Source organism: Elephantulus edwardii, unplaced genomic scaffold, assembly GCF_000299155.1.
Source record: "Elephantulus edwardii isolate Elephantulus edwardi_28Jun2011 unplaced genomic scaffold, EleEdw1.0 scaffold00252, whole genome shotgun sequence".
Lineage (NCBI taxonomy): Eukaryota > Metazoa > Chordata > Mammalia > Macroscelidea > Macroscelididae > Elephantulus > Elephantulus edwardii.
Window position 1 is genome coordinate 2,008,835 of NW_006400002.1, and position 27,912 is coordinate 2,036,746.

At 52.5% G+C, this 27,912-nt stretch overlaps 1 protein-coding gene across 2 annotated transcripts; it reads right to left on the reverse strand.

The window, feature by feature from the left end:
- On the reverse strand, positions 1 to 27,912 carry KCNC4 (potassium voltage-gated channel, Shaw-related subfamily, member 4). 2 transcript variants are annotated; one of them, XM_006899303.1, is made up of 4 exons: positions 26,380 to 27,912; positions 10,264 to 11,200; positions 7,979 to 8,182; positions 1 to 1,137 (listed from the first exon to the last, which is right to left on the reverse strand). In XM_006899303.1, exons 1-4 carry the CDS (start codon positions 27,055 to 27,057, stop codon positions 1,076 to 1,078), a joined length of 1,881 nt encoding a protein of 626 aa, XP_006899365.1. In that variant the 5' UTR covers positions 27,058 to 27,912; the 3' UTR covers positions 1 to 1,075. The 2 variants fall into 2 exon arrangements, with proteins under 2 accessions (XP_006899365.1, XP_006899366.1); XM_006899304.1 differs by lacking the exon at positions 1 to 1,137 and adding an exon at positions 1,144 to 1,199 and having other exon boundaries at positions 26,380 to 27,057.

Below are 27,912 nucleotides of genomic sequence, written 5' to 3' on the forward strand. Positions count from 1 at the left end.
GCAGACACTTACACAGCAGGAGCATCCAGTCAGCTCCAGATGTCTTTATTGGGGCTCCAGCACAGCATGATAGTCAGAGGCACATGGGCAGGGCATGGGCCCCGGCCTGGAGATGCCTCCAACACACACAGGGGAACAGCTTAGAAAAGGACTGACCAACACCATGGGCAGGGGTGACAGGGCAGGATGGGGAGCGGGGCCGAGGGAGGGGCAGAGGCTGAGGCTGAAGGGGTCGCCTGGCCTCTGCTATTGCACGCATCCTCTGGCCACTGGCCAGGAAGTACAGTATTGCAACTGATCTCTCGCCCGAGGCTTCCCCTTCTCAGACCCCTGAGCCAAACGGGCAGACAGACCCCATCCCTGCCCATCTGCCCAGCAGCATCTTTGAAAAACAAACAGACGAAGGAGACAAAACAGAAAATAAGACCAAATGCCCCCTCAGTCAAGGACACGGGGAGGGGGTGGGAGGAGGGGCGGAGGCTGCAGAGCCCCTGGAAGTCCCCCACAGCTGGGGCGTGGGGTGGGAGGTAGAACCCCAATCTGGGGTGGGGGGCTGGTGAAGCAGTGACCCTGGGCACAGTGTGGCCCTCAAGTGGCCACCTGCTGACAGGAGAAATGCCCCCACGCAGGACAGTCTAGCCTGGGACCACCCAAATGGACTAGCAGTTCCCAGGGGACCTTTTCTTGGGACATTTCCGACACATTTTCAGCAGAATTAACAAGAAATCTGTCAACAGGGGGAGGGAAGGGAGTTTAGGGGTAGAGGCTGGGCTTGGGGAGACACTGCCTAACAAAGAAGACAGACCACCAATAGCACGTGCACTACACACAGAAGTATAGTATGTATGAATATAGATACTATATGTGCATATATATCTCTTCAATGTACAGTAGAACAGATCAGACCCAGATGGCTCCGGGTCCTGAGGGTTGCATGTGAGGTTTCCCGTCAGTCCTCTGCAAACAAGGATATCTGAGTCTTTCCCAGAAGAAAAGAGTCTTGCCTGGTTTCCAGCGTTTCCCTAAGCCTTTGGCTCTCTGTCTGTCTGCCTGTCTCTCTTGCGCTGGTGCCGCTTTAAGAGAGGGTGAGGACTTCAGCCTGGGCATAGTTGGACGAGAGGGCGTCTTGGCAGGTCTCTGTGTTTAAAGAGCACAGGTATGAGACACTGGGACGCACGCTTTCGGCTCAACCTTGCCTTCTGGGGGGACAAGGAGTTCAGCAAAAGAAAGGGAGAAACAGAGTGAGATGTGAGAGGGAAGCCAGCTGCTGCCCCACAGGCTGTGGGCTAAGGGGCAGGCCAGGAGCAGAGCTGGAAGGCATGGGGGGCCCAGAACAAAGAGGCCAGAAAGAGCGGGGATGGGTCGGGAAGTGGGATGAGCCCTTTCAACGCTCCTCTGCCGACCCAGCTCTGAGTTCATTCACATCTGACACTATCATTTGTTTCCACACCTGACCAGGTAATAGACTCACGAACCACCAGCCCTATGTCTTCAAAGCTTCAGTGCAGCGGGGAGAGATCACAGCTTTGCAGCCTGGCACGAAGCAGTGGGAAGGTTCCTACCCGACCTGAGCTCTCTCCCAGAGAGCTCCATCTGCCATCCTACCCGAGGTTATTCCATTGCCTGGGAGGCTGCTGAAGAGGCACTTGAGCCCAAGGAGACTCCTAAGTCTACTGCCATCCACGTCTGGTCCCATTCATCAATCTGAAGGAGAAGAGAGCATGCAGCCCCCACAGAATTCTTAAGGGGAAGGTCAGGAAGGAGGAATGTGCCTGCCTTCAGAGAGGCCAGAAAATAGTATCCTGCTGAGGAGCCCAACCCCTCAGTCACCCCACAGCCCATCTTCAGCTGGGATGTCAATGGCCTGAGTCGTTCTGTTCCCGAGCTCCCCAGCTGGAGCACAGCCACAGGTGGGAGGGCTGCTGTTCCAGCTGCAGAACTGGGCCAACGGTACAGGTGGGATGTCCAGCCCCTCCAGCTCAGTGTCAGGACAAACCCTACAGGTACTAGGTCCTGTGGTCACAGGCTGGACCTCCAGTAAACGGGGGATCAACTTCCAGACTTCACAACACCCATGCTCAGCTGCCCAGTCCTACTGAAAGAGTTTCCACCACTTTTCTGGGGTGCGGGGGGAAGGGTGCTCCCACCTTATTTCCATCTCAGGAGGCCTTGTGCCCTGTCTTACTCTGGCCCTTGGTCCACGTGTGCTCTGAGCCTCTGAGTACTATCCTCAAGAAAACCATGGAAGCTCAAGGCTCTTCAGAGTCCCATTTCTGGCAGCAAGCACTGAGTCATGGTCTTGTCCTGTCCTCCTAGCCTCAAATTTTCTACGTAACTTTAACAATATCCAGATTCTCATCATGCCCAACTCCCTGCCAGAAGCAGTGCCTCTGGGCCTGCCTCTGAGCCACTGAGCCCTAAGACACACTGGTGAGAAGGCCTGCTTTACCAAGGAGTCTTAGGTGGACGGACATGGAGAGACCCTGGAGGGTCAAGGCAAAGTTGAAAAGTGCTAAGGGCCTGGGAAGCAGATCAGCCTGCCTGGGAGTCAGTGGCTTCAGGCTGCCCAGGAACCTCATTCTGGATTCTGCTTATTTGAATGAACAGAGGTAAGGGCTGGGGATTCCAGAGGGTGACACCATTTGGCCAGGACAGAGAAGACCTCTTCTACCAGACAGCTCTGTGAAGGGGTGGCCCAGGCCCAATGGGGTTCTGCCCTCAACTCCCACCTAAGCAGAGCTAGCCTCACAGTTACAGCCGTCAGTAGTCTTCCCCCCCCGCCCCCCACTTTTTAAATTTTCTACTAGTTTACAGAATTCAAATACATTATTTTCAAGAACAAATTAAAAAAACTGAAATTCAAAGAATTTGTTCTTGTCAGTAGTCTTGATGCAGACTACAAGGTCAGATTAAGAATGCCCACCAGGGCTGTATCTCTGCTTTCTGAGAACTAACTATGCATTTTGCTGAGTGATCCAGCTCCAAAGAGAGACCGTGGAGACCTCCCCTCCTCAGGCTCAGAAGTCGGTGGCTTGCTCTCTGCTTTCCCAGGTCTGCAGGGTATTGTCCTAGCTCTGCAGCTGGGACAAGAAGGCAGATGGAGCTCCCCTTAAACAGCTTTAGGACAACCACTGCCGCTACTGGGTTTTGTGGTACAGTGCCAGGCTTCCCATAAATGTAGGAGAAGGCTTCTGACTACAGTAGTGGGTCTAGGGCCAAGTGTAGATCCAAGGAAACACAAATTTCACTCTCAGTCTGTGGGAAGGAGGGTGAGCCTTCTCCCAGTGGGGGTGGCTCCAGCCCTGGGTGAGCCTGAGGTCGTGCAGGCAGCCTCCACTCCAGACAAAGCTTCATGGATGAACAGTGGACGCTATCTCCTTTCCCGGGAAGGCCCAGGGTTCCTGCGATGTGGCTGGGGACCAACAAGCCTGCTCTATTCTCCTGTAGCACGGCCCCCTCTCTCACAGAGCTATGGAGTTAAGAGGCAAGTATGGGGGTCCATCTCCCTAAGGTACTGGGCCTCCTGCCTGGCACCCCTGCGCTCCATCATCGCCCAGGGACATCTGTGCCCACCAGAGGGGTGCCGTGAGCATGCCCATCCCCGTAGGAGGGACGGGAGGGAAGGAGGCGGTAGGTGCCGTGGAAACTTGGGCTCCTGACAACTTGAAGGCTGCCACAGAAATAGTCGCCTCAGTTCCTGGAGCCAGAAAGGCAAGTCCGGAGAGAAAATAGCTGTGGTACTAACACTAAACTGGACACCTAGCTCATCGTGTCCCCATCCAGTCTGGAACTCTGGTGCCAAGGAGCTCGGTGGGGGCAGGAACCAACTTGTCCTCATGGAGGAGGAGGGGCTGTGAGGAGAGAGAGTGCCCAGCTGTCTCCATCCCACTTCACAGGGCTTTCCAGTCCCTTAAAAGGACCTATCGCCTAGGGAAAGGCAGGGAGGTGCACACATGCCCTTGCATCCTCTCTTCTCAATTCTTAGGGGTCATATTACCCCAGAGTAAGTGGGGGCAGGCCTCACAGACTACAGCAGAGCCGGGCATCTCAAGATCCACCTTGAAGAGACCTATCCTGAAGGAATCTTCTCATCTGCGCCTTTGGCTGAGGAAGGTGCTGAAATGGGGGTACTCCTGGCATAAACTTTGCACTATTCCCCTCCTGTGAAAGAATGTGATCTCACCCCCCTTTCTCCTTTTCGGGTAGCTCCTAGGTTTCCTGGCCTCTTGCTGAGTCTTGGGAGTGTGGTCTGGCCATGCCTATCTTTGCCCACCCTGGGAGGAGCTGATAGGGACCTTAGTCATTCCCTCCACAAAGTTGCATAATCTGACTCTAAAAATTGCCAGGCACACAAGCTCTACTGTCAGGTCTAATTCCCATCAGGTGAAACAGGAAATGTTTTGGCTAAGGACGTCCTCAGGTTGAGGAGGCCTGAGAGCCTTGCTCCGTGGGTCCCACTGCAGAGGAGGGGCTCGTGTATGGCTGGCAGGTGGCCCAGGTTAAGCTGCAGCCACCCTGGGAGCGACCAGGGCCATGCGGAGCAGGTGGGGCCAAGCCGCTCCATCTCCACAATTTCCCTCAGCTGCCCCTGCCCAAGGTGTACTCCTGCTCATTGGGTGACTCACAGACCTGTTGTGCTCCCAGGCTCGTTAGGTAAATGAATACACTTAATTATAGAAATTAGATGAGTCTCCAGTTCTGGCAGGAATACAGAGCGCAGAGGCTGGGTGGGAGCGGCAGGTGACTCAGAGGCAGGGCTGGGAGTCTGTGGGGGGGCGGGAGAGGGAAGAAAAACTGTCGCGGAAGCAAAGGAGGCAGCGTAGAGAGAGATGCCATGGCTCCGACAGGCGGGAGCCCCAATGGTGCTGGCTCTGTTTCTGGGTGTCACCTGCTGGGTCTTGAGCCAGTCCTGGGGCTCCAACTCTAGGGACCTCAGCCTGCAGCCCAGGCCAGAGCCAGGAAGCAGCAAGGCCTCTTATCCCAATGCAGTACTGCCCCCGGGCATGGCCAGTCTAAGGCACCAATCCTCAGAGCAGCCAGGTTCCCTTCTGCACCAACAGATGATGCCCCATGTGACAGCTTTGCTCCCTGCTGGTGCAGGGTGGACAGACAGACAGACAGTCATTCAACTGCAGGCTCTTTGGATGTGGTTTAAAACCATGATGCATTTGCTGTGATTAAAAATTTAACCTAGGCATAGCTCCCAAGCAATGCGAACTGGCATCACGTGTGTGTGGACCACCACATACAAGTCTGGCCAGGACCCTGAGAGATTGGTCCTGGGTGGACTGGCACCTACAGCCCAAGAAAGGTTTGGGTGGGTTGGGATAAAAGTCCTAGGAGCAATCTGGGAAGGAATGACCCAGGTGCCTGCTCTTCTACCAAACTCACCAGCTCCCTCTCCCAAGTTACACGTCCCGAAGAGGAGTGAGAGCTGGGAAGTGGAAGGGGAAGTGTGTCAGAGTGCCTGTGTGCTTGTGTCCAGGAGGGCAAGGAGAGGGAAGGTGGGCTAGGGGCCAGAGTGTCCAGGCGGTGGGCTGGTGAGGGGGTGGAAAGGGTGGGAGAGTAGGAGCTTTCTCGGAGGGTAGGGCGAGCTGTATCGAGACGCCAGTGGAGACAGCCCCAGGCTGGTTCCAGCTGCTCCGGCTATGTTGTTTAGACTCCGGGACTTTTCACAGCCTTGGTGAAGAAAAGGCACACAGGTCAGGGGGGCGCAGCTCCTCCTTGGAGCAGTCCCAAAGGATCTGTGCTCCAGGCGAATCTGCAGGGCGGGTGTCCGGAGGTCTGGCTCTCTGATTCCCTGGCCTCTGTGTCCTCCTGGCTCCACAGAACAAACCTGAGGGTCCCTAAACCCTTTCCCCTTCAGCTCCTTCAGAGACCAGTTGCACGAAGACCTCACTTCCCTGAGCCCATTTTCTTCGACCCTGATTAACACTCACCACCTTTCCCCCAGAGTTCACACACTAACAAGTGGGTGGCTACAGGATGAGACCGGATCTGTGCTGGTGGCTCAGTTACTCCTGTTCCTAAACGCAGCCTGAGCACAGGGAAGGGCAGCACAGTGTGGCGTGGGGAAGTTGCCGAGTTGCGCTCTGGGAGTTTGGTGATGCTAATTGCCACACTTGCTTAGCAGGGCCTGTTTCCCAGCAACCCACCTGTTCCCTCTCGAAGGTCACTCTAATTGGCTGAGCTACGTGCTTGTTGCCAAGAAGCAGTGTGGAGGCATCTTGAAAATAGAGCAGCCAGGCCCCACAGGCACCCCAGAGAGAGCTGGTAGGGGGGAAGCAAGTTCCCCTAGGCCATGCATGCACACACGCAACCCCTCCTACCCAGGTGCAGCCTGTCCTCAAAAAGGAGCGGTCCCTCTGCCAACTTGCAGCTACCAGGCCTCCTTTGTACCTCTGCCTCCATCGAGTCAGCACATGGAAATCAGGGATGCATAGCCCTCAAGCTCAGTTTGCTCCAGTGCCTGTAAGCGGAGTGCCCCTGCTCACATTCTAGACCCACCACTAAACATATACCACTCAGAGCAAAGCTTCGGGTCTGTACATGCACATAGCAGAAGTCACTGCATGTTGGAAGTGGAAGTGGGCGAGAGGGGCACATCAAAGCCCAAGAAGTGGGCAGAGAGAAACCAGGGGTCCAAGAGATGTGACCACGCTCTATCTACAGGCATTTAGTGGAGGGCCTCTGGTCCATCTCTTCCCAGGTCTCAGTCTACTGTCATGTTTCCACCACCTAACAACAGGACATCTGCCCAGCATGGCAGGATACACACCTCTCAGGGCCTGGTCAGGGTCAGGCCAGCCTGGAGATAGCCTGGAAACAGTGGTGCTGAGAGGACCATGGAAGAAAGTGCCCAGGAAGAGGCCAGGAAACTGCATGAGCTGGGCAGGAGAGGGGGCACCCTTAGTGGAAAGAAATGGACATCCAATGCTACTCCTGCACCAGCCACTATCCTGTCTCACTCGGCCCACTCTTGGTCTGGGGTGTGCAGCATCTCAGCCCATTTCAGTAAAGAGATCTGGTAAATGGGGGCTAGTTTAGAAGCAGCTGGACAACCCTGTGAAGAGACTTTGTTTTGAGGGGAGTTGAAGTTGGTCCTAGAATAAGAAACATGTTTAGGGAAATTAGGTCATAGAGATTGGGAAAGCTAGAAAAGGGGTTGTCACTGGCAGAAAGAACATCTGGCCTCGAGACCCCTTGTTCTCCATCATGGTTCTTTGGCCACCTTCAGTGATGTCTGTCTTACATTTCAGGCCAGGAATCTCTAGCTCTACCCACCACCTGACTTCTCTGTTCCTGTCACTGGCTTGTGGCCTGGTGATGGAATTCCAGCTTCCCTTGACAGGCAGACAAGGGGCTGCTCTCATTTTTAACTTCCCCTGTTCTATGATACCTCAGATGGAACTATCTCTGCCACCACTGCCTCGCGAGGGCTGTCATATTCCAGGTGCTTCCAGGGTTGGGCAGCCCATCCTGGACTCCAGGATCCCCTCTGCAAAACGGGAGGATGTGGGGCCTAAGGACTTTCGTCTGTACCAGCTTCTCTCCTCACTGCACTGATCCCTCCCTGATTGCTGCTTCAATTTCCTACAACCTGTGGCTTGGGACAGTCTTAGGAGTGTTTTATAGGAAGCCTAGGAGAGGCTGGTCGTGGCCCTATCGAGCCAGGCCAGGAAGGAGAAGCACAGGCTAGAGGAAGAGGAGTGGCAAATAAAGTGGTAAAAGTGGAAGTGAGTGCCTGGGGCTGGGGAGGGGGGGGGATTATGAGTACCTTTTGGAGATCCTGGAAACCCTTCTAATTCAGAACCTAGGAGATTAGAGTGGCCATCCTAAAATCGTGGACGGGTCCAAGGCAGAGGGGATGGTGGCCACGGCTTCAGGGGAGGAGGGGACCGTAGGCTCTGTGGGGGAGACTGGGCAGATTGAGTCCACCGATGAGGGCTCCCCGCCTGCCCCGCCTGGGGAGCCATACCTTTCCGGACACTTCCATCAGCACAGGCATAGTCCCCAGCGCTGAGCAGGAAGCAGGCAGCTGCCTTCTTGTTTCGGTCTCGGGTGCCAGAGCGACGCAGGGCCCGGCGCTCCTCGGGGGTAGGGGAGGAGGCCAGGGGCTGGGTGAGGCCAGCGCCTTCCTCATCTGACAGCACCGTGTTAGCATCTCCGTTCTGCTTGGAGTCTGATGGAACAGACAGAAAGGAGATTTGTGAACAGAAAGGAGATTTGTGAGGCGCTGGCTAGGCCATCTTGTGGGGTTAACTCAGCTCTCATGCCAACCTGGGGTGGGAGCCCTAGCAGAGGAGACTATACTTGGCCTGAAGGCTAGTTTCCCTCCTGGCCTTGCTCTAGGTGGATGGGGGCCCAGTTCAGATATCTTCTAGCAGAGACCTCCCTAGATCTGCTTGCTGGGGCTATCCTATGAGATCAACCCAAGGCAGGCTGCAGAAATCCTTCCTGCTTGGATCTGGCACAGGCTGATATTTGGATGAGTGTGCATTCCCTTGGAGAATGCCTGGCTTGATGGTGGGGCGGGCACTGCCAGGGTAGAGCCTACACCACTGGTTCCCTGGCTCACTCTGCCTGGACAACCTGAAGGCAGTTTCATTCCACAGGCATTTCTGCCAGAGTCTAGTGCCTGAGGACTTAGAGCACTCTCAAAGCCCTCTCTCTTTCCACCTGCCTCTGGGAGAGCACCATGGGGAAGAGGCTTTGATTTCTACTGTGGATTCTTAGCACCAAGCCCCTGTGTGTCAGGGAGCAGCACAGGTGAGCCTGGGCCTTTGTATGTGGAGGTAGGAGTGCGGGTTTGCTCTATCAGAAACATTTAGCAGTGAGGACCAGGCCTAAGGACACTGTTAACATGTCACAGTGAAGCATATGCTGACCAAGTGCATGGCTTATTGACATTGTGATTCCCTCAAAGCACTAAACTGGTTCCAGAGAACAACTGAATGGTCCCAGGACATTAGCCTAGGAGACAAATTCTCAGGTTTCCGGTTTGGTGAAAGAAAGAACATGGTAGGAGTACTCCTCTCCCAAGGTCTTTGAAAGACCCCAGGATAAGAGTGGGCACCAGCATATAGGATGGGCACATGCCAACAGGCCCCAGGACAATGTCCTGGGTACATACACCCCCTTGAAGACTAATCTCACTTCACCATAGGCATGCCAGACTCCTTGGGGAAGTCCTTCCACACCTAAGGTGTGGGGTGCCTTCCTCACTGCTCACATAATACATTCATCTTGCTGTGGTTGAAGCTGGCTCCCTTTCCCCATCTCCTGACAGGTGGAGGCACTCTTGGGATGATCTTTCTGTCCTTTAAGAACAGGATCACATCTCTAGGCTCTCCCTGCAGGATGCAAGTGCCCGTGGTGCCCATCACCTGTCCTCTCCTCATATTATCTGGGTTACTCCTTTCCTTAGCTCTTCTTCATCCCATGTCAACCCCCAGCTCAGGATTCCAATCTAGCTTGTGCCGAACAGAAGGCAGCCTCCCACTGCTGTTACATTATCACATTTATTAGGCCAAGAGACACTAGACTCCAGCTTTTGGGAAGAAGTGATTCATGGATTGATGCACCTTAGAAGAACAGCTGCCCTGTTTGCCAGCCAGCATTGACAAAGCTGGCATTTGTGAAGGGATTTTAACTTCTTAGAGTGCTTTCCTATTTGTCACTCAGTTGGGTCTCATTAAAGACTTAAGGGGTAGGGCCCTGATATTTCCATATCACAGATAAGGAAATTAAATTATGTTCAGAGAGAGAATGTGTCTATGACTGGGCATGCAGCACACCGGCCCAGATGGGCCTTGAATCTAGGGCTTCTAGTCTAAAATCCTATGCATTCTCCATTACGGCCTACATAGAGGGGCTCCTTGCTCCACAGACCCTGATGTTCAGGAAGCTATCAGACAGCCCCAATACTTTGCCTTGATAAAAGCAAGTCTTATATGTAGGGAAGCCCATGGCAATAAAGGGAACTCTGGTGGCCTAGTGGTAAGAACCTGCACTGCCATACAAAGGCATGCAGTTCAAATCTACCAGCTGCTCTGTGGGAGAAGGACGGGCAATCTCCTCCTGTGCAATTTATTGCCTCTGAAAACCCAATGGAAGATCAGCTGTGAGTCGTTCCGACTCCATGGGCACACAACAACCACAGAGCAATGAACCACAAGCCCACATTCGAAAGGCTGAGGTTCATCTGGGACCTTCCTCCGCCACTGGAGGGGAAGGGCCTTCTTACCCAACCCCCTCTCTCACCTGCCCGTTTCCTCTCCACCATACCCTCTTCCCGGGCAGGGGGGCTGGTGTCACTGTAGGTGCTGTCCCGGGGCGAGGTCTCCTCAGACTTGCAGTAAATGGGTGACTCAAGCTGGGGCGGCCGCGGCACGTGCTTCTTCCGTTTCTTGGGTAGCTTCTGCTTGGCCATGGCCAGGGAGTAGTACATGCCGAAGTTGTTAACAATGACGGGTACCGGCATGGCGATGGTGAGCACGCCAGCCAGTGCACACAGCGCCCCCACCAGCATGCCCGACCACGTCTTGGGGTACATGTCCCCATAGCCCAGCGTCGTCATGGTGACTACAGCCCACCAGAAGCCAATGGGGATGTTCTTGAAGTCGGTGTGATCGTTGCCTCGCGGGTCGGAAGGCCTGGCGCCAATGCGCTCTGCGTAATAGATCATGGTGGCGAAGATGAGCACGCCCAGCGCCAGGAAGATGATGAGCAGGAGGAACTCATTGGTGCTGGCACGCAGCGTGTGGCCCAGCACGCGCAGCCCCACGAAGTGGCGCGTGAGCTTGAAGATGCGCAGGATGCGCACGAAGCGCACCACGCGCAGGAAGCCCAGCACGTCTCGCGCTGCCTTAGATGACAGGCCGCTCAGCCCCACCTCCAGGTAGAAGGGTAGGATGGCCACAAAGTCGATGATGTTGAGCAGGTTCTTGACAAAGTCCAACGTGTCAGGGCAGCACACAATTCGCACCAGGAACTCCAGCGTGAACCACATCACGCAGACGCCCTCTATGTAGGTCAAGATGGGCTCGGTCTCCACCTCCCGCCGGAAGCGCACGCTGGTGATGTTCCCCACGCGGTGGATCTCTGTCACGTTGCGGTCGATGTTGAAGGCCTCGTGAGTCTCCAAGCAGAAGGTTGTGATTGAGACCAGAATGAAGAAGAGTGATGCAAAGGCCACCACCTATGGGTGGGAGAGGAGTGGTAGCTATCAGGAGGTGGCATGGATCACCAGGAAGTCGTTAGCTGCTCAGAGGTGAGATTACATAGTGCAAGCCTGAGGTGCAAAGGAAAGCTGAGGGACCCAGGGCTTGAATATTCTGACAGGTTCCTCATCTGGACCCGCCATTCAACACAACAAATGATTGACATTCTCTGTCTACTTACTATAAAATTAGGATGGTACCAGTACCTACCCCATAGTGTTACTGTAGAAAATGAACATTTACAGCAAGTGTGTTGCAGACAATTAAGTGCTCAATAAAGTGCTTAGCTGTGACCTAAAAGGCTGATGCTTCAAATCCACCCAGGGGTGTCTCCTAGTGATCTACGTTCAAACGATCACAGCCATTGAAAACCATATGAAGCTGGAATTCCCTTTGAAGAGGGTCTTTATCCAACTGTTCGGCTGCTTTAAGGCAAATCTTTCCAAGCCTTTTCACCATCACAGTGCACAGATGAATCTGCTCTTAGTAGGAAGCAACTGTCAGGAACTACAGCTGCCCAAGCTTGCCGGTATCAACTCTGCCACCTCCAACCCAATCAGACTGTAAGGTTTCTCCAACTCTAGCAAATACAAATCATCTGGGACTCTTGCTAGAATGTGGTTTGAGTCAAATGGTTTAAAGCAGGACATGTTAGCTTCTATTTCCAACAAGCTCTCTGGTAAGGCTCCTGGTTCACACCAGGCATCATAATTTTACTTAAGGCAGTGGTTCTCAAAGTGAGCTCCTGACAAGCCCCAGCAGCAGCATCTGACACCTGGTTAAAAACAATTGTCACTGAGTAGATTCCCACTCATGGAGTCCCCATGATTGTCCAAGGAAAGCTGGGCTCTAGGACTCTATAGGGTTTTCCGTGTCTGATCTCTCTCTTTTTTTAAAATTTTTTTTTTTTTTTACTTTTTGTTTGTGTACCATCAAATCAGATCTAACTGGTACAGGAAGAGATTGTCCCTCCTTCTCCCGCATAGCATCTGGTGGATTCGAACTGCCTATCTCTGGGATTGCAGTGCAGCTTCTTGCCGCTAGGCCACCAGAGCTCCCTTGAGCTCCTTTTAAAGAACACCACCAGGCCTTCTTTCTGTTCAGCTGTAGCTACTGTGAATTGAATTGTGTCCTCCAAAAATATCTGTCAACTTGACTAGGCCCTAAGTATTATGCTATTATCTTTTATTCTGTGATCTGATTTAATTATCCCAAGTATTTTAAATCCTAACCTCTATGATGTTAATGCTGCTCCATCTGGTTGAAGGTCTTTCTTTGGCTGACCATCCACCTTTCCAAGCATTATGTCCCTTTCCAAGAAGCAGCCTCTCCTAACAACATGCCCAAAGTATGTGAGACAAAGCTTTGTCATCTTTGCCCTCAAGAAGCACTCCAGCTGCCCTTTCTCCAAGACCAGATGGACTGACACAGTGACTGCTGCAAAGGGCCTGTCTATGTCAAAGATGAAGATGGCATGATACAGGACGGGGTTCAGATCTGTTGTTCACAGGGTCATCGCAAATTATACTCGACTTTATGGCACCTAACAACAACATGATGTTAATGAGGCAGGATTAGAGGCCGTTATATTAATGGGGCAGGATTAGAGGCTGTTATATTAATGAGGCAGGATTAATGAGGTTAATCTACAGGATTAGGTTGTGTCTTGAGTCCATCTCTATTGAGACATAAAAAACAGCTTAAATAAGAGAGCAGAGATCCCAACAACATGACTACCACCAAGAAAGGCCCTGGAGCAGGGTGTGCCCTTTGGGGCCAATGTTCTTGTACTGAGAACTTCTTAGACCCTGGGGAAACTGATGTCAAGACACAATGAAGATCTCCCAGGTACGCCAGACTCACAACTGTGGAGACAAGGACCTTCCTCCAGAACCAACAGGGACAGAAAATTTTTCCCTACAGCCAACTCTGAATTTAGAATGCTAGCCTCCTCAACTATGAGGAAATAAATTTGTTTGCTAAAGCCATCTACTTCTGGTAATTCTGTTATAGCCACATTAGATAACTAAGCATAGTCTAGTAATGTTGTTGTTGTTGTGTACTGTTGAGTCAGAACCGACCCAGAGCTGACCCTCCAGTGTGTTTTCAGAGACAGTTAATCTCATGGGAGGAGATTTGCCCATCCTTCTCCCATGGGGACAGCTGGTGGATTTGAACCACATGCCTTCAGGATTGCAGCACAGCTTCTTACCACTAGGCCACCTGAGCTCCCTGGTAACTGGTTAGAAATGTAAATTCTCAGGCCTCATCCAAACCTACTGAATAAGAAATTCTGGGAGTGGAGCCTAATCATTTGTTTAGAAAGGCATCCGGTCAGTTCTGATGTTTGAAATCCTGTAGTTCGATGACTGTTGCTATACAGGCTATGTATGCACAGGAGCAAGGGGCTGAGGGAATGGTCAGGCCTCTTTCTGCCAGCTAAGCCCTTTATCCACAGCTGGAGTCCCAGCCCTGTTCAACCCTCTCTCATGCCAGGATGTCTCGTGTCCCAAACAGTGAGGAAGACTCTGAAGGAAGATGATTCACAGGGCGGCAGGAAACAGGGTGGTCTGCCTAGAACCAGTTCCCATTTCCTGCAACACTGAGCTCCAAAGAAAAATCAACTGCACCCACCAGTTCAGAGAGCGGCGGCGGCTCCTGCTGACAGCTGCTGGGATCTTGGTTAGAAGGATGACAGCGGCGCTCGGCAGAGGAACCGCAGAGTTTAAGTGTCCAATCATTATGAATGGAGATGAAATGCATGTGTAATAACACCAATTACAGAGCCTTCATCTGTTATTCATGCAATGCCATTCACAACTGTCAGCGTATCTGTTGCTACGGTCTGGTCCAATGTCCCATGCTATAGCCTGTCCTGCTTGGTGGAGTAGGTGGGCTTCCTCCCTGAGCAGAGGACTGAGTCTCACAGGCACGTGAGGGAGGTCTGTGGCTCCAGGACAACTTGGCATCCCTGCTTGCCTACCCCATCATGATATCCACCTGGCTGTAGGCTTGCCTGATCCAATGAGGAGCTAGACCTGCCGCCCAGAGATGCTTTCCTTTCAGAACACACAATGAGAAGGGGAGAACACATTTGGCTCTTATTACTGCAAGACAGCAGAGAATACAGAAGGATCCTGGTAAACTAAACAAGAAGTAGCACCTCCAGGTGCAATAGGCAGAGCAGAAGAGGAGCCAGTTTGAGAGGGGAACTTCCGGAATAAGCATTAATTAACTGTCTAGTCTCTGCCTGGCGCTCTTTGGCACTCTGGGTGTGTTACCTCCTTCAGTCTTTCTAGAGGTCACATCATCCTGTTTTACAGAGGAAGTGAAGCCCAGAGAGGTTAGGTACTTGCCTAAGGGGGCGTAACCTGCAATGAGTGGAAAGCAGATTTTAACTCAGAACTATCGTGCTGCTGTCTTCACCACCTCCCCAAATCAGTTGCCAGAGAATTAATTCCAATTCTTGGAGATCTCTGTGTGCCTTGGTAAGGGTGTTGTGCTTCACGGGGTTTTCAAGGTCTGATCTCTGAGATGCTGCTTGCCAGATATTTCTTCTGAGGTACCTCTCGGTGGACCTGAACTTTCAACCTTTCAGTTAGCAGCTGAGCATGGGCAAGGTCAAATCATAGATCTAAGAAAGCCTCTACTGAATTATCAGTGATGCTCCCTGATGTCTGCAGCTGCGCCCTTAGGGATGTGCATCCTTGGCTAGGACAGCCCCCAGCACACTCTGAGACAGATCCCATGTATATTCTAGCATGTAAAGACTGATGAGAGGAGGAGGCTGGTGTGAGAGAGAACACCACAGAACACTACCCCCCCCATTACAACGTTTTTGCCTGAAGTTTCTACTGCTTCCTTCTGCCCAAGAAGGTAAATTTCAATGCATTTTCTTGCCTAATTTCCCCCTTTTAAGAAACAGGCTGCTCAGACAATACAAGCTGAGATGACTTAGTGACAGTGTCTGCATGGTAGTAATTCTGGGGCCAGGACCCTGGCACTGCCCACCTGCCCTCTTCCACCAAACAGAGGCAGTTGAGGGATTGAGGTCCGAGGTGGGGCAGCATACCCCAGCTCTGCCCAGGAAGCATGTGAAGCGGGAGTTTTTCTCTCCAAATAAAAGTTAGCCAGGAGACTTTGCCCACCTGGGAGCCCGAGCTTGAAGTTAATTAGTGATTTGGAAAAACAAGTTCAAGAAGAACTGCCAAGGGGCTGAGCAAAGGGCACAGCGAGGGGAGGGGCTCCCCTGGCCACTCTGTGCAGGACGAGAGGCCGCGCCTCAGTGGCCAGCTCAGAGGCTCGTTCCACAGCGGGAAGAGAATCCTTCAGGAATGGAGGTAGAAACCACTCCTCCTGAATTCCTGCAGTGTTCACGCATCTAAAAAGAAATGAACACTCACCGTTCATTTACTCCCCCCCTTTCCCCTTTCAGATGATGAAGGCAAGTAAAGGGGAGGGGAGGTTCCTATTCTTAGGGGAAATGAAGGCACAAGATGACAGACGACTTGCTCAGGATCAAACTGTACCAGGTCTCCTGACTCAGCTCCAAGCCCTATCCCCCACTCCCTCTGACAGAATGCTCTCCCTGGCCATACCTTTGGTGGGCCCCAATCTCCTGACACTTCTCTAGGCTCACACAGGAGGTGCAGGGAGCCCCAGAAAGCCCATAATCCCTGAACAGACACAGTCAGGTGCCAAGCTACTAGGGCCCCTTCAGGGCCAAAATTCTTCCTTTTCCCTTTATGCTACTCCCCAAACTCAATTAATTTTGTGAGTGGTTGGTTCTGAGGGCAGTCTGTGCTTTTCAGTAGGTTTTCCCTCTGGGGCAGGGATACTGACTGCTTCCTCCTTCCTAGCTCCATGGATTGGGCCTCCCTGGACAGAAAGGGGCCTGGGGAGGAGGCTGCTGCAGCAGCACCTCTCTCCTTTGAGGTCAAGCCATTTAATTTGACTCTCAATTCAGATCCCATCAGACTTTCTTATAGAGTTTGGTGGCAGACAACTGAGCCTCCCTCTTGCTTGCTCCTACATCTCCAAATACAGGGCTATCAGGCTTCAGGAAGCCAAGAATGAAGGGCAAAGGAGGGCTAAGGAGCCCATGTTTAGAAGACCCAGCCAGACCCAGTCAAACTCCTGAGCCCTAACCCGGGTCCTGCCCCTCGACCAGGTGAACATACAGACTCTGTGCCTGTAGACTCAGTACACATGGAGCTAGGCCTGCACGCACCTCCAAGTGTTACTACAGAAAAAGAGCATCCACACAGCAAGCACCTGGTACACAAATAAATGCCCATTAAACAGCCACTCTCGTGGATACAGTGCAAGCCCTGGGTGACAGTTAAATGCTCGATGATTAACCAAAAGGCTGATAGCTCAAATTCACCCGGAGGTGCCTTGAAAGAAAGCCTGGCGATCTACCTACAAAAGGTCACGGTCACTGAAAACCCTCTGGAGGGCAATTCTATTTTGACACACAGGGGGCTGCTAGGAGTTGGAATCAGTGGCAACTGGCACCTGGGATTGACCTGACAGAGCTGAGCAGATCTGGAGTCCCTGTGGACTCCGGCATGCAGCCTCAGAAAGTGAACTGGATCTGGCACCAAGAATATCACAGAATCTTTGCTTTCTGGAGCTAAAGACACTTGGGAGGTCATCCAGCTCAAATCCCTTTCTGCTGTTTTACAGATGAAGAAACCAAGGCTCAAGGAGACGTGACTGGGCTTGGCTCCCATGGCGGCTAAGCTGGGAGGGTGGAAGCTGTCAGTTTTCCGCTGCGTGAGGACATGCATCATGGATTCTGCTGATAGTCAAAACTGGCCGAGCAGAAAACTCTTTGCCTGAATTGGCTCTGCTGCTAACAGGTCCTCTCTCGCCTGCTGGAACGATGCCTGAGGGTCTCTGCAAGCTGGACAAGGGGCCTCCCTGCAGGACCATAGGCCTCCTCAGCCTCCTGCTCCCCTGGGACTCTACAGCCACGTACTGCTGACTATGTACGACCTGTTGGACTCTGGTTCTTCTTAAAGTACAGATGAATATCTGCTGAAAAAAGAAATTTGTGTGGTCTAATTGAAATACTTGAGAGCCTTTTTAAGAAATAACCTTATAGTAGCTAACCCACCCATCCCCCAAAGGCCCACAGCTGGTGGGTCTCTCCCACTAGCCCCACCACAGGGCTGTCTGTGGTGGAAGTGTAGATTCAAGCCAGGCTCTGCTGCTGAATGCTTGCGAGGCTCTGGGTGGGTTATTTCACTTCTCCGGGGCTTGGGATCCTCATTTGCAAATGGAGAACTGAGCACACAATAGTATATGCCAGATACTGTTCTGGTGACAAACAAACAAACACGCTTGCCCTTTGGACTTCCAAAGTCCAAAGTGGTGGTGGGGTGGGGAGACTGTTAACAAGTAAGTAAAATACATAGTCAGCCAAATGATACACACACACACACACCCGCCCTTTAAAATGCTCATTGCCATCAAGTCAGAACCAACTCATAGCAGATTTGCCAGAGGGTTTTTAGAGGATATAAATTGCATGGGAGGAGATTGTCCATCTTCCTCCCAAGGAACCACCAGTGGAATAAAATCATCAGAGAGGCATCTTTGGGCTCGCAACACAACTCTCTCGCTCTACGCCACTGGAGCAGAAATATAAAGAGGGAGAGGGAGAGAAAGAGGGATAGGGTTGAGTAACTCTATCAAACAGGCTGGTCAGGCAAGGCTTCAGTAACAGGGTGGCATCTGAGCAGAGGTCTGAAGGGAGTGAGTTGCATGAGAGGCAGAGGGAAGAGGCAGTGTGAAGAAATCTAGTCTACAGCAGGCTTGGTATGTTTGAAGGGTTGTTTTGAGGATGAACTATTCATAAATCTCAGCACTGAGTTTCAGGAATCTGGCACAGGTGGGGTTAAGGGGAGAGGTGACAGACATCCAGGGTTGGAGACTGACTTTTCCATGAGGGAAGTTAACTTGGGGTAGTGGAACCAAAAGGAAGAGGGCTAGGAAGACAGATGGACAGATAAACATAAGGAGACTCAGGCATAAAAACCAACCTATATTAAGGATGGAGTGTAGGAGAAAGGAAAATTGAGCGCAGCCAAAGACACTTGCAGAGGAAGATCCGTGGGAATAGGGTGAGCCTTCCAGGGAAGCCAGCTCCTAGTGCCCAGGCAGTGCTGGGAGGGAGTGGAGCAGCAGGCAGAGAACTGCCAGGAGAGGAGAGGGCTTCTGCCAAGCAAGGCCCTTCTGAGCTGTCCCTGGGCTCTGGCTAAGAGCACGCACTGGGAGGCCAGATCCCAGCTGAGGGACTTCTGTCCTCAGCTCCTCTGGGAGCAGAGCCTGATCCAGTCCCTCCCGCTGAGCCAGGACCCTGTGGTCCCAGTGTCCAGAGCCAGCCCCCACCTACCGCTATGTCTGTCCACTAGGAACTTCTACAGCTGCTGGGCTGCTTAGAGCAGATGCTTCTCAGATCCAGAAGGAATTAAATCCAATCAAGATCACTGGCCAAGAACCTACTACTATCCCGCCAACGGCAATTATTGGTTAATGTGGAGCTGTACCCCATTTCTGCTCAGCCTGGTCCTCAGGCCTAGAACTGCCCCTCCTTCCCTAACTTGGCATGACTCTGCACTACTCACACTGAGAAGTCTCTTTACTTATGTATTTTTTTTATAACCTGCCTCCCTCCCAAAATTATTTAAGGGAACTAAGTCATTAGCACTGGGCCAGGCCCACCCAGTTCAACTCCTATTTTCTTCCTATATCCTCTTAAAAATCCCAAACCCACTGCCATCAAGAGGATTCTGACTCACAGCAACACCAGAAGACAGTATTAAATGGCCCCTTGAGTTTCCAAAGCTGTAAATCAACAGAAGCAGACTGACTGACACATCTTTCTCCTGCGGAGCTTTCGAACCATTGAGCTCTCAGCAAGCGTTTAACCACTGTGCCATACAGCCCCAACCTGGGATTCACTGCTCCCTCCTCTAACCTCCTACTGAACTTGTGTGTGTGTGGTGTGTGTGTGTGTGTGTGTGTGTGTGTGTGTGTGTGTGTTTGTGTGTGTTCTCATGACCTACCTCGTATCATTGTTAGCATTTCTCATCACCTTATTGTCCAACCACCACCTGCTCCACCTGATCTGGGTTCTCTCATTCTCGTGTCTTTCTGGAAACCACCATGGTGCCTGGTAACATGGTACTCAAGAAATGTTGAGAGCATCTCCAAATGCCTAGTCCCTCTCCTAGTCTGAGGAGCATACTATGAGGAAAGACCGTCAGCCCACTGACTAGGGCTAGACGTAACAAAGGGGATGCTCTAACCTCTCCGGTAGAGGGCCTCCAGGGACAGCGGTGGCTCAGTGGGAGAATTCTTGCCTTCTGTGTGGGAGACCCAGGCTTCATTTCTAGGCAATGCGTGTCAAGCACAATCACCATCTGTCAGCGGAGGCTTGTACGTTGCTATGACATGGAGCAGTTCAGCAGAGCAGACGAAGGCAAACTAGGAGGAAAGGCCTGGTGATCTATTTTCTAAGATTGGCCATTGACAATGCGATGGATCACCGTGGTCTGATCTCACTGTGCATATGGCCCCATGAGTTACCATGCTTACTCAACAGCATCTAGTAACAACCTGATCTTCAGACCTGAGTGGGCCAAGCTCACAGCCTGGCTAGGATCCCTGCTGGGGTTCAGACAAGGAAGCTCTAGCCTGAGGAAAACCCCAACATGAGGCTAGGCCAGAGGTCACACGGCAGGGTTGGCTGTGCCTGGGGAATAAGGAAGGTATGAGTCACACCCCAGGCCAACAATTTATAGGCCAAAGTGGGGGGCACCGGGGGCTCCCTATTCCCAAGGCCCATCTGCCTGACTCTGCTCAAGTTTATTTATTCTTCCCTACCCCCCACTTTCCAAAATAGCCCAGGTTTATTTTATTCTCCCCCTTTCTCCACACCCCACCCCAAAGGATGACAAACAGAAAACACCTCATCATCCAGAGACAAGATGTTCAGAGGCGCATGTTGGGCTGTTTCAGAATGAGAGAGGAAAACACAAAACAAACCCAGGAGGGAATCAGGAGGTTGACTCAGGGCATGGGTCTTCAGGAGGCCCTCAGCCTGACACCTTCACCCTCTTCAGAAAGGAGGAGAGGGGCTGCCCTGGGATATCCAGCCCTCTAGGGGTGAGGGGCCAGACACCAAGCCTCCTAGGTTTACGTTCCTGGCTCACATTAGTGCAGACAGCACAGGAGCAGTGAACTCTAAGCCTCACTCAGAAGCTAGCTCTGGTCACAAGTGTCTGGTGCCAGGGCCGGAAGAGCAGGGTGGGGGCCTTCAGAAGGGAGAAGGAAGCGCTGACTTTCTTCCCTAGAAAGTCTTGATTTCATTCCTCTTCTTGCACCGGTGGATAATGGGCCTCCTCCTAATAAAATCTTCTTTTCTTATTTCCTAAGAAAGTCACACCAAGTAGGGGGCAGAGGGATAAAGAACTGATGTGAGCAACTGAGTAATTCTAGGGAATAAAGAGCTCAGGGACACAAATAAAAGGCTGGCTATGGGGAGAGTGGAGAAGGAATAGGAATCTCTCCACTCGTCCCTCACCGCCTCTGCTGGGAGATGCCTCTGAGTCCTTCATAGGCCAGAAGGTCTCTCCAAGATGATGGGACAGAGACGGCTGGGACACAGATTTAGATGTGAGACTAGGTTTGAATCCTACTCCACCATCAGCTGTGTGACCTGAAGAAGCAAGGGCCTCAGTTTCCTTTTCTATAAAATAAGATTAATAATCCCTGGCTTGCATAATTTGGAGAGACTGCCAAATTATGAAGGCATAATGATGTCAGTTTGAGGACTAAGGTGCACCTGATTCAGGCCATGGTCTTTTCATCACTTGCTATGCATTTGAGAGCCGGACAATGACTAAAGATGACAGAAGAATTGATGCCTTTGAACTGCGGTGCTGGAGAAGAATGCTGAAGAGTCCATGGACGACCAAAAGAACAAACAAATAAGTCTTAGAGAAGGTGCAGCCACAGTGTTCCTTGGAGGCAAAGATGATGAAGCTTCATCTCACATACTTTGAGCATGTTGCTAGGAGAGGGATATCCTTGGAGAGGGATATCTTGCTTGGGAAGGTGAGGGGCGGTGAAAAAGAGGAAGGAAGACCCTTGCCCAGGTGGCTTGACACAGTGAATGTGTCAACGGACTTGACAGTGTCTGCAATTGTGAGAATGGCACAGGATAGGGAGGACAGTGTTCAGACTGTACTAAACGACACCTAACAGCAACAAAAACAAGCTTGCATAGGCCAAATGAGCCATCAGAAGAAGGCAAAGATCATAGCACTTTGACACACTATGGATAGTTAGCTGAATTCTCAGCAGCAGGGACTCTATGGGCTGCTTCAGAAGGGAAATCTCATGGAAAATCTCAACCAATACCAATTTAGCAGAACCATAATCTGTAATCACTCACTAATTGCTGTCCACTCTAAACCAATACATAGCTGACGCTCCAGTGTATTTTCAGAGGCTGTAAATCACACAAACTTGAGACTGCCTCAACTTTCTCCCTCAGAACACATGGTGGACTTGAACAGATTACATTTGGGCTGGCAGCACAGCTACTTACCCACTAGGCTCCCTGTGGAGAGCTTCCTGTAATCTGTAACAAGGACACTAATTGAGTTAAAGCCAGTCCAACCTGAGCCTTGAGAATGTGGGTCAGAAAGGGTACCTGAGGCCCGCATTTACCACATCATCCTGCCTCCCCTCTGACAAGAAGGAAGGTGTGACTTTACAGCTGTGGACACTGCCCAAACCCTGGATCCCTCTCAAGCTGTGAAGCCTCCAGGCTGCAGGTGAGGCTGTCATTCTTAGGGCAGCAAGCCCTGGGCAGGTGGGGACAGGACCAGCCTGCCTTCATGCCTGGTCCCCAGGTCAGGCCACAGCCACAGAACCACGGCAGCAACTGTCCACAGGCCAGCCACAACGAAGGGAGCAGCGGTGAGCACCCCAGGCCAGGAGGCTGACTTAACGGGAAAGAGTCCAGCTCTGCGGGCCAGGCCGGTAACTAGGCAACAGGCTCCCATAATCAGCTCAGTTCACTTTCCATTTGTGTCTGTTTTGCTCCTGTCATAACGCACTACTCAAATGACCAGACCACTGTGTGAGAGGAGATGCCTTAGGGCAGAGCACTATCCACTGCCCGTAATCGCTTTCCACTGCACGGCTGCTCTGGGCTGCAGGCCCCTTCCAGGAAGGCAGTTGTTGAGCAAGATGTCACAGGATGGAAAACGTGTGCCACACCTAGCGGAATAGGGCTGGGTAGGGAGAAACTGCAGTACTGGCTTGAAGTAGGTGGAAGAGGGCTGGCTCAGCCCAGGACCGCTTATGCAGCCCTGTCTCCATAGGTCTACAGGGATAACACTAAGTAAGTTCCCTCTGGACGGTTCCTATCTGCAGCTGGGTTTCCTGATATCCTAGAGAGGAGGAACTGAACTTCAGAACATTTCCCAGGCTAGAGTAAGAAACTCCACAGCCTAGTTCAGTGGAAAGAACATGTACTCAGAAAAGCAAGAGCTTAAGAGTCAGGGACCCCTGGCTCTGATTCACAGTCTGGCCACTGTATGGTGATGTGAGCTCACACAAGTCGTTTGCCCTTAAAAAGCCTCAGTTTCTTAATCTCTTAAGTGGAGATAACATTTCATTTTTAAGTTTAATGGGGATAATACCCCCTCATAAATTTTCTGGGGAGTTTAGAGATTCATGGAGAATAAGGGAGCTTTCGTGGCATGGTCCGTAGGGAATTGCTAACCCAATGGCCACTCCTGTCTCGTGGTTTGAAACTACCAACTACCTTTCTCTTGGGAGAAAGATGGACAGTCTCCTCTTGTGCAATTTACTACTTCAGAAAACCCATGGAGGGTGAGCTATGAGTCAGTTAAAGTTCAACAGCAGTGGCTTGAGTGACACAGCAAAGTATCTGCAATTGGGTGCTTAAAAAATGACAACTAGTATTAATTATTATTATGGAGCTCTGGTGGCTTGTTGTTGGTGTACTATACAGTCAGAACCGACCCATAGTTGACCTTCTAGTGGGTTTTCAGAGGCAGGTAATTGCATGGGAGGAGACTGCCCATCCTTCTCTCTTGGAACAGCTGCTGGATTGGAACCGTGTGCCTTTGAAATTGCAGCTCAAGTTCTTACCACCAAGCTAATAGAACTGTCAACCCAAAGGTACATGGTTCAAATCTACCAGCTGTTTGATGCGGAAAAGATGGGCAGTCTCTTCCTATGTGATTTACTGCCTTTGAAAACCCAATGGAGGGCCAGGTATGGGTCATTTCTGACTCAATGTACACAAAAATAACATTATTAATTACTTTTTTAAAAGTAATGTGTTCCTTGGCAGTGAGAATACTGTCTCTAGGCATGTCTACAGCTTGGCGCTCCACGGAACCATTCATATCATTATTAAAAGCCTGAAGGCTGGAAATCAGGGATGGTTTGCTGGCTCTGCTCCTGGCCAGAAGGCACTTAACTCTGCTGCATCTTGGTTTCCTTACCCCTTAAATGAAAGAATGAATTCTGCCTGGCCCAAAACTTCAGACTTCAACTGGAACGTCCAAGTTCATTTGATTCCATGTCAAAAAATGGCTTTGGCTTCAAGGCTTAGCTGCTAACTGAAAGGTTGTTGGTTCAAACTCAGCTAGTGTCTTCAAAAGAAAAAGACCTGGTGATCCGCCCTGGTGAAGAATATAGCCAGGACACCCTTCAGGGACAGTTCCACTCTGTCACAAAGGTCACTATGAGTCCAAAAATTGGCTTGCTAGCACCTAATAATGACAGTATCTTGGGATTTTAGAGTTCTGTTTACTCACAGAGGGCCTTGGCTATACAGCCCCCCCCCCACCTGGACCACTCTGTTGAGTTGAGAATAAATTCCTTGATGATACAGGAATCCCTGGGGTAAAAACTCAAGCAGGTGAAAAGCCTTCAGAAATCCCAGAAGGCTCAGAAATAGAGTCTGGCTCTCCTAACCACCTCATCTCATTTCTGCCTCCCCAACTTGTCCCCTTTCCCCATTTCTATCAAGCTAAATATGCTTCCTCCTCCTTCTCCTAGCTTTCAGAGTCTGGATTATCTGAATTTGTCTTTCTCACTTGATGTAGCCAGCCAAGAGCTAACAAGAACGGAGTTTGTTGCTTATCAAGTCCACACTTACAGGAGACCTAGGCCAGAAGCACCGCTGTGCCCTAACCTGGGCTCGTTTCAGGGATGTAGGGATACAAACCCACCAGCTGCTTCAAGGGAGAAGGATGGGCAATCTTCTCTTGTTCAATTATTGCCTCTGAAAACCCACTGAGGTCACCTATGGGTTGGTTCAGACTCCAAGGCACACAACCACAAGGAAACAAAAGAAGCTGATCCTGGCTTCCTGCCCAGTCCTGAGAAGGACTCTGCCTTTCAGTGGCTGGAGCTCCAGCCTGAAATGCCATAACCATGACTGATATCTCCTTTCCTTGCCAAGGGAAGAGGCATCTGTCCTGGTCTAGTGTGCATGCCAGCTTGGTCCCTCCTTTCAGTGTCATCCTCCAAACTCCTGCCCTCCCCTGGGTGAGGAAGTGGAACTTTTTCTTCCATGACTGGGTTGAGGCCCAACACAGGAGGTGCTAGGGAAGGTGGCAGGGCTCTGAGACTCATTAACATAACAACTTGGGACACCAGAGGTGACAACCAGCATTCACAGCAGGAAGCAGTCCAGATCCAACAAATCATGTGGCTCTTCCCTGTCTCCTAGACAGACCCCCTCCAGGCCTGAGGATGCTGGTCATACATAGTCCCCAGGGTTTTAAAGAGGCATGTGGCCTGGAGAGACCAGTCCTTGGAGAAGGCTATCATACTCGGAAGGGTGGAGGGACAGCGCAAGAGAGGAAGTCCCCAGATGAGATGGACTGATAAAGTGACTGGAGTAATGGGGTTGGTGTGTCAAAATTAGTGAGACTGGCTCAGGCTTCAGAGCTATGGGCCACAGACGACTTGACAGCACATAACAACAACAACAACAAAGCGAAGAAATCTATTTAATAGCAACTGTATTGTGGTAGTTAGTAAAGTAATTCATTAGTTTTAGGTTTGCTTGGGTTTTTTTAGCTGTCCAATTGCTATGGGCAGAGAACCTCCCCTACCACTCCCTTACATGTAAAAGGATTATTGGGACCTAAACTGATGGGGTAGAGTTGAGGGGAGCGGTGTACTTTGGTGGGAAAGGACTAGGACTTGCCAATCAACCTGTTCCCCCACCCAGCCTCACACATCCATTTCAAACAGTAACCTGAACCAGGGCTTCCTGGGAAACCAATTTTTGCTGCAGCATTAAGAAAAGAAGTGGCAACAAATCTGGTACCATTGGTGGCAGCCTGTGGGAGCTTGAAGGGGGCTTCCTCACTCTAGCTAAGGCAGGTAATGCCAGGTGTGCTCCCAGCCAGGCGACACCTTCGGGAACATGGTATGAAGCAGACATCTTGACTTATCGCCCTGGACGGAGGAAGGCCTCTCAACCTGGATGACCAGATCTGTCTAAGAGGCTGGAAGCCTATCTCCCCTTCTCTAAAACTGTTATTTCCCAGAACACTAAGCAGCTGCTGAGAGGATTTGAGTAAGGGAGCATGGATGACAGCATCTAGTGCAATGTCTGCCACAGAGTAGCCACTTAACACTAGTTTTCCTCTCTTGAACCCTGTTTGACCCGACAGAAGGCCTATCTCAGCTCCCAAAACTGTGGCATAGAGGAAGAGGGGGGTAGCTAGAGGTGTATGGTTGGTGCAGACCAGAGGAGACCTGAGAAGGTGCAGGAAGAGCTGAGCTGAGGGCACCCCACTCTCTGGGAGGGGGTGCTGCAAAGGAAACAGCTGGGATTAGATCCAAGTAGTAAGTGAAATGTGTGCAATCTCCTGACTAGGCGAGCGGAGAGAGGGTGGGAGTGTGTAATTCCCCAGAGGGCTCATGTAAGGGGAGGCGAACTGGGAGAGGGGAGGGAAAAGGCAACATCCACCAGAGTAAATTAAGTCACAGCCTTGATTCTTTCTCTGTCCAGTCCTTACTCAGGACCCCTAACCACACCACAAGAGCCCCCTTTAAGACCCAGGATCCTGTTACTCACCCTGGCGGCCCTGGAAGAGTAAGGATCCTCGAAAAGCGCCCACATGCGGGGTTGCCAGCCACGGCAGCCCCCAGGCCCAGCCCCGGGGCCTGCGCCGCCCTCATGGGGGCCCAGGCGCTGCAAGGCCAGCTCTCGCTCATCGTCGCCGGCCTCGTCGCTGGGCCCCGCGCCACCGCCACCTCCGTCCGGGCTCTCGAAGATGTCCAGTGCCTCCTCGGCGTCGCGGTGCTGCCGGTAGGTCATCCAGCAGCAGGGCTCCACGTCGGTCTCGTCGATGCCCCAAAAGGTGAGCTCCTCCTCGAAGAGCGGCCCGCACACGTCGGCCGGGCAGTGCAGCTTGCCCGTGCGGTAGTAGTTGAGCACGTAGGCGAAGACGCCCGGGTGCCGGTCGAAGAAGAACTCGCAGCCCCCGGCGCCGCTGCTGCCGCTGCTGCCCGCGCCGCCGCCATCGGAGTCAGGCCGGCCCCCGCCGTCGGGATCGGCCAGCCAGGCGAGGCGGGTGCCCGGTAGGGTGCGCAGGGTGCTGCGGTAGGTCTCATGTCGCGTGCCGCCCACGTTGATGATGATCTTCTCCGACGCCTCGCCCTTGGCCATCTCTTCCTTCAGACATGTTTTGGACGGAGGCTTGTTCCCCGACTTGCGCCCGCGGTAGGAGGAGACACACACCGAGCTGATCATAAGAAGCGCTGCGGGGCTCCGGCTTGGGGCGGCCGCTGCCCTCCAAACACCCTTCCCGAGGAGGCAGCGTCAGACGGGGGAGGGGGAGGAGACGAGGAGGCGGCGGCAGGAGGCGGTGGCGGCCCCCTCTGCGGCTTGGCCCTGCCCCTGCCTCCCCCCCCACCCCGGGGCGCGGAGCGGGAGGAGTTGGGTTTCTCGGGTGCACAGGTGGTTGGGGTTTGGGCAGGCAGCCGCGGGGGAGGGAGACAGGATGGGGAGAGATGGGCCGAAGACCCAAGTAAAAGGTCCTCGGAGGCAGTGGCAAGCACACACACTATTCCTTGCGAGGGCAGGGCACACAAATGCTCCGGGCCAGGACACGCCCCCCTCCAGCCCCCAAAAGATGAGAAAGCGCCCTGTCCAGGCGCACAGCGAGGGGCTGGGACGCGCGCGCGCTCGCTCACACTCACGCGGGCCACCCTCCGACTCCCAGACCGCACCGAGCTCCGGGAGCTGCCGGCTTCCCCGCGGCGGCGGCAGCGCAGCAGCAACAAGTCTTCCGAGCGATGCCGGGGCCTGGAGCCGGGGCCGGGGCGACGCTCTCACCACAGCCGGAGCTCCGGGGGCTCGGGCTGCGTGCGGTCAACACGAGGCGGCGGCGGCGGCATGTGGCCTCTTCCCCCCATTCATAAATCCAGCTCTGGAAACGGATGGCGGGCGGGGCTGAACGGAGCGCTGCGGACGGGCGGGCGGGGGCTGCGCAAGGAGAGGCGGCGGCGATGGCAGGAAAACAAGCGCGCCCGCAGAAGACAGCCTCGGGTCCTGCGTCCGCGGCTCGGCGGCGGCTGCGAGCGGGACTGGGCTGGGCGCAGCGCT